Below are 5,385 nucleotides of genomic sequence, written 5' to 3' on the forward strand. Positions count from 1 at the left end.
GGCCGGGCAGGCGGTGGGGAGGAAGGTGGCCCCCCACTCCACCCGCCTGCTCGACCTGGAGGGTCGGACGGGGATGGCGGAGAAGAAGCTGATCGACTGCGAGAAGACGGCGGCAGAGCTGGGGAACCAGCTGGAGAGCAAGTGCGCGGCGCTGGGCACCCTCATCCAGGAGTACGGGCTGCTCCAGCGACGCCTGGAGAACATGGAGAACCTGCTGAAGAACAGGAACTTCTGGATCCTGCGGCTGCCCCCGGGCAGGAAGGGGGAAGTCCCCAAGGTAACGGTGTCCTGGGGTGCCGAGGCCGGGGAGCCCGCGTCTGCGCCCCAAAACACTCCCGAAACGGTCATGGAGGGCAGGACAGGGGGGGAGACGCGGTGGGTGAGCGGGGACAGCCCTGGCGCAGGTGAGCCGCTCACCATCCGGACCTGGAGAGAGCGGAGCTGCCCCTCGCAGCTTCCTGGAGTCTCTCCCGCTGGGACCCACGTGCGGTGGGAGGTGGACCCGAGGGGAATGTCCCCCCATACTCCCATACTCAGGCCGGAGGTTTCAGTTCTGCTTCACCACGCTGTGCAGCCCGGGAGCGATTTACTCTTTTTTTTTTTTTTTTAACCACCATTTGAGAGAAACCCTGCAGATTTGGTGGTTCTGGTTTTTTACTACCGTTTCTTTTACGACCTTGGCGCCGTGGCGGGGGTCTCTCAGGCTGGGGAGGGAGCAAGCGGGAGCTGCTGCCGCGGGGAAGGGGGAACCTCTGGGATTCAGGGGAGGGCAGACGAGCTCCCTGCGCTCGCAGTTGGGCTTCGCCGAGCATCAGAAGGAGCCCACCGATGATAGTCGGTTCCTGTTTGCATTTCATGACCCTCTCGCTAAAAGAAAGTCTGCAGATGGGACCGTGTGGGACGTGGCAAAGTGAATGTTGCCGCTTCGCCGGAGAGAGCAGAGGGGGTCTGGAAGAGGGGGGTTCACACCCCGACACCCCGTTAGTGCAGTCAGGGAGCAGAAGCCTAACACAGCCCGGCTCGCGCATCCTGAATTTATCCTTAGAAATTATTACTTGGCAAACAGGCTTGAAAGCTGCAGTCTGCTCCCAGCCGATTTGCACACAATAACCAATGATAACTGGGAGCCCTTCAGGCCCAGGTAGAGTTTTCCTTCAAGTTCTGGGGTAATTGAATCTGGGGTTTTACGTCAGCTCATCAATAGGGATGAGGTCCAGCCCTAGTGCCCGATTTTTATCTCCTTTATGCTCCCTCCAGGCGGGCGCAAGCCCGGTCACCTCTGGAGAGTCGTCCCTGCTGGTGCGGGGAGCAAGAGGAGGAGGTCGGTGACGTTTGGGGAAATCACGGTCTGAGTTCATCGCTGGGAACTGGCCGTTTGGCTGAGACCTTTAATCTTGTAGAAATATGTGTCCAGGAGTTGTTTTAAATATAAAAACCAACTTGTTGATGACCATGAAGTAGCTGAAGCCTGGCCGTGTCTGAGTGGGAGCGAGCTGCTTTTGCTGCCAGCCGGAGATAACACGCTGGACTCCTGGGGAGCGAGGCGGCCGCTTGAAACCGTGCTGCTTGTGATTGCAGGTGCCGGTGACGTTTGACGACGTGTCAGTCTATTTCAACGACAAGGAATGGGAGAAGCTGGAGGAGTGGCAGAAGGAGCTGTACAAGAATGTGATGAAGGGGAACTACGAGTCGCTGATCTCCCTGGGTAAATACGGGGTGTCCTCGCCCTGGTGAAAGGCAGGTTCTCTGGGGCTCCTGGCTGCCCGCAGGCTTGGGCATCTTCTGAGTCCTCCTCAGAGATCCCCTTGGATCCCCTTGAGACCCAAATGCCCCATTTTAAATGGAGACTTAAAAACACAGGAGGTTGTTTCTAGTCTGGGTAAGGGCATCCCTCCGACAACGTCCGGTTTTGTTCCCAGCTCGGGGCGCGGTGCTGTCCTGGCTGGGTGGGGGCCACCCGTGAGCAGGTGGGCTGGAGACCTCCTGAGGCTCCTTCCAGCCAGAGTTACTTGGTGAAAAACGAGCACCTTCCCCGTGGCTGTTGGAAGGGCTTCCCTTCATCTTCTGGGTCGGCAGCGGGTACCAGCCCATGCACCCCTTCAGAAGAAACTTTTGTAGAGTGAAAAGTTGTCTGATGCGGTCTTGGCTACGCTCCTTTGGGGCATTTCCTACTGAAGCTGCAGGAAAAATGCTGGCTCTGCCGAGGCCAGAGGTGAAACGCTTTTGGCTTCAGGAGAGCTGGGAATTTGCCTGAGAAGTTCTAAAACCCTGCCAGAAAAATGTATGGGTTGGGTTTCTTCTCGAGGGTAGTTCCTCTGTGTGTGGCACCTCAGCTCCTGCCTCCGTGAATCTCTTCTGCCCGTCCAGGGAGCCTGGTCTGCCTGCAGCACCAGGCTTTTCTGCCTGCAGACCCTTTGTGGATGCTCCTGAGTGTCTTCACGTGTCCCCCCGGGTGCTGGGGAGAGGTGGAAGCCGATATTAGGATTCCCTGTGCAGTAATCCCTCCCTCCATCCCTCTGTCTCTCAACAGACTATGCAATTTCCAAACCTGGTGTTTTGTCTCAGATCGAGCAAGGAGAGGAATCGCGGGTCAGGAATGAGCAGGACTTGGAGGAGAGCGAGATCATTACCGATGCCACCGCAGGTGAGACGGCAGCTTAGCGCCAGGGGAGCCGTAGGTTGCGTTCAGAGGAGCTGCTCACCCCAAGGCTCAAGCAAGTGTTGCTGAGAGCTGTGCCCGCGGAGGTTATCAGGAGGAGCCTTGCATACAAGCGGGAAAGGTTTGGCTGATGAGAGATTTGCTGTCCAGGTACAGTTCAACATATAAACCAGGGCAAGCGGGGCCCGGAGAGTTGGGCACTAGGAGCTGTCAGCAAGGGAAACATCTGCAACCAGACCAGGTCCTCAGGGAGCCAGCGTGCCTGGCAAGAAAGGAGAATCGGGTCCCATCGGGAAAACCCATCCACCCAAGGGAGCTGTAGCCTTCCCAAAAAGTCCTCTCCACCCTCTCTGGTTGTGTGGATGGTGCCTGGGTTTATCCTTGGAGCATCGCCCCAGGGCTGGGAAGCCTGCTTCCATCCTGCACGCAGGGACCCAGGGTGCTGAGGGGTTTCTCCAAGGGCAGGGCTGGGCTGGGAACAGGGCACCAGGGACCCCGAGTCCCGGAGCGACTCCCGCTCTGAGATAAAGGGGGCTGATAAGGAGATAAGGAGGTGTCCTAGAAGAGATGGTGTCAGCTCTGCTGCTGGTCTCTGGCCCCAGGCTGCAGACACGGGGTCGCTCCAACCCCCTGCCTGTGCTCTTGCTCACGAAGATGTTGAAGTTAAATCGAGGCCAACGGGAAGAGAAAAATCATCTGCTGCCCACAGGGAGCTGCTGGCCCAGCACTGCGGACGGGGCATGTGGGGTGGCAGAGGGGTGCTGAGCTGCGGGCGCCGAGTCCCCAGGCCGGGCGGAGCGAGTCCCCTGTGCCCGCAGAGGATCCCAGACGAGAGGCCAGGAGCGTGGCAGGGCCGGTTGAAGGGCAGGGGCTGAAGGAAGAGCAGAAGTGGCTGAGCAAATGAAACCCCTCTGCGGGATCAGCAGCCAGAGACAGCCCGTGGGGAGCCGGCGGGGATTGTTGCGAGCGGTTTCTTTGTCCTGGCTCCGGGGAATGACGGCAGGCGGGAATCTCTCTTTGCTGCAGCTGGTATAAGGGTTGTGATCAAAACGGAGGAGCTCCTTCCTGAAGACAGCCCTGAAAACCCCGAGCTGCACGGGATGTCGGGGCAGTCGGAGGGGAGCTTCCAGAGTCCGGACGAGGAGGCAGCCTGCGAGAGCCCCTACGGCTCCGTCTCCCCTCCGAGGGACCTCCCAGGAACCAGCCTGGGTGACTCATCCGAATACGTAGCTGACTTCAACGAGATCCAGAGAGTGATCGTTCACCACGGGAGCTGCACAGGTGAGATGCTCGGCACGCGGCTCCGCGGCACGTGGCATGTCGGGGGGACAGGAGGCCCAGGAGGGGCTGTCGTGGGTCAGGCAAAGGTGGGGAACGGGTTGGACAAAAGAGAAGGGTTAAATCCCCCCAGAACCAGCACCAGAAGGAAAGTTTCTGGCTACAGCAACCTCACGAGCAGCTGCAGGCAGACCCCAGGCTGGGAGGAGGAGGCGGCACACGCGTAGTGGACATCAGAGCATGGTCTCTGAGGGCACCTGACCTGCTTGAGAGTGGAGCGAGCAGTGGCTCAGTCCTCCATGGGTGGGAAAGCCCTTGTTACACATGGAGAGCAAGGGAAGACGTGTCCCAGGCGGCGTTTTACGAGAGCCCCAGTGAGTCCCTGCTGCTAAAATTCCACCGTTGCAGAGGGCCGGACATCAGTCGAGGACTCCTGCCCTGGTGTTAGTCGTGCGGAGGAATGGTGTAAGCCCCTCAAGTGCTTACACACCAGACTCTGCTGGAGGAACGTGTGGGGTCCTGCACGTCGACCAGCAGGAGGGTTGCTCAGGGCAGGTCCAGAGGACGGGGAGAAGGGTGGCCGGAGGTCTGTGGTGTGCGAACTGCCAGGAGGGAAGGGGAAGGGTGAGGTTATTTAGTGGAGACATGAGAAGATGGCACCGGGCGCTTCGTGTGTAAAAGTCCACCAGTTGGGCAGCAGATACGGGCCAGGTCCTACAGCCATGCTTCAAGGGCAAGAGATGGGAAAGCGGGGAGTTGGGCTGTTGGGAACGGCGGGTTTCCTGCGTTCTGACGGCTTTGCAATGGTGTAACGCAAACCAAGAAGGGTAGACTTGGGCTCTTGAGGTCCTCCTCAACTCCGTCTCGTGGATCCTGTGGTCTCCTCACGGTTTTCTAAAGGAAACCAGTTAAGCCACCAGTGGGGCTGGAGCTGATCCTCGTCCGAAAGCCAGCGCCTTGGCTGACGCATGGGGTCCCGGCTGGTGGGGCTCAGCGGGAGCTGCAGCAACGCTCTGACGGGGGTGCGGGTGTTGGTGGCCAGTGCTTGAGCAGCGATAGCCCCTGGGTCTGCATAGGGGAAGCGCCTTGCTGCGAGGAGGTGGGAAGGAGGACCTGAGAACGTGGATTTTCCCCACTGACCCCTCCGTTGGAGGGGAGAGGGCCGTGGCTTTGATACATCCTGTGCCCGTTGGCTGCCTCTTCTTGGGAAAGCGTGGCTGCTCTTCCTAGAAAAGTACATAGGCCTGGCTCAAAGTCCAGCGCAGGCTGACGTGCGAGGGATCCACCGTGGGCCTTTCCTCAGGGCGCACTGGCTGTGCGCGTCCCCGATAGGGCCGGTCTCACCAAACAAAAACACCAGGTCACTTCCGGCATCGGTGATGCAAGGGGGGAGCCTGACATGTGGCCGTCCATCCCCCCGCCGTTTGCCTCTGGGAAGGGGGGGGGGG

General features: G+C 59.5%; 1 protein-coding gene across 1 annotated transcript in view; it reads left to right on the plus strand.

The window, feature by feature from the left end:
* Positions 1-15: 15 nt before the first annotated feature.
* LOC103922284 (zinc finger protein 777-like) overlaps positions 16-5,385 on the plus strand; it is a gene marked incomplete at its 3' end in the record, with an annotated part of 7,894 nt that continues 2,524 nt past the window's right edge. The window contains exons 1-4 of the mRNA XM_009330391.1: positions 16-277; positions 1,579-1,705; positions 2,531-2,644; positions 3,686-3,940. Of these exons, the coding sequence (XP_009328666.1) occupies positions 74-277; positions 1,579-1,705; positions 2,531-2,644; positions 3,686-3,940 (700 nt within the window). The remainder of the gene's footprint in view (positions 278-1,578; positions 1,706-2,530; positions 2,645-3,685; positions 3,941-5,385) is intronic.

This window comes from Pygoscelis adeliae, unplaced genomic scaffold (genome assembly GCF_000699105.1).
Source record: "Pygoscelis adeliae isolate BGI_AS28 unplaced genomic scaffold, ASM69910v1 Scaffold1148, whole genome shotgun sequence".
In the NCBI taxonomy this organism is placed as follows: Eukaryota; Metazoa; Chordata; class Aves; order Sphenisciformes; family Spheniscidae; genus Pygoscelis; species Pygoscelis adeliae.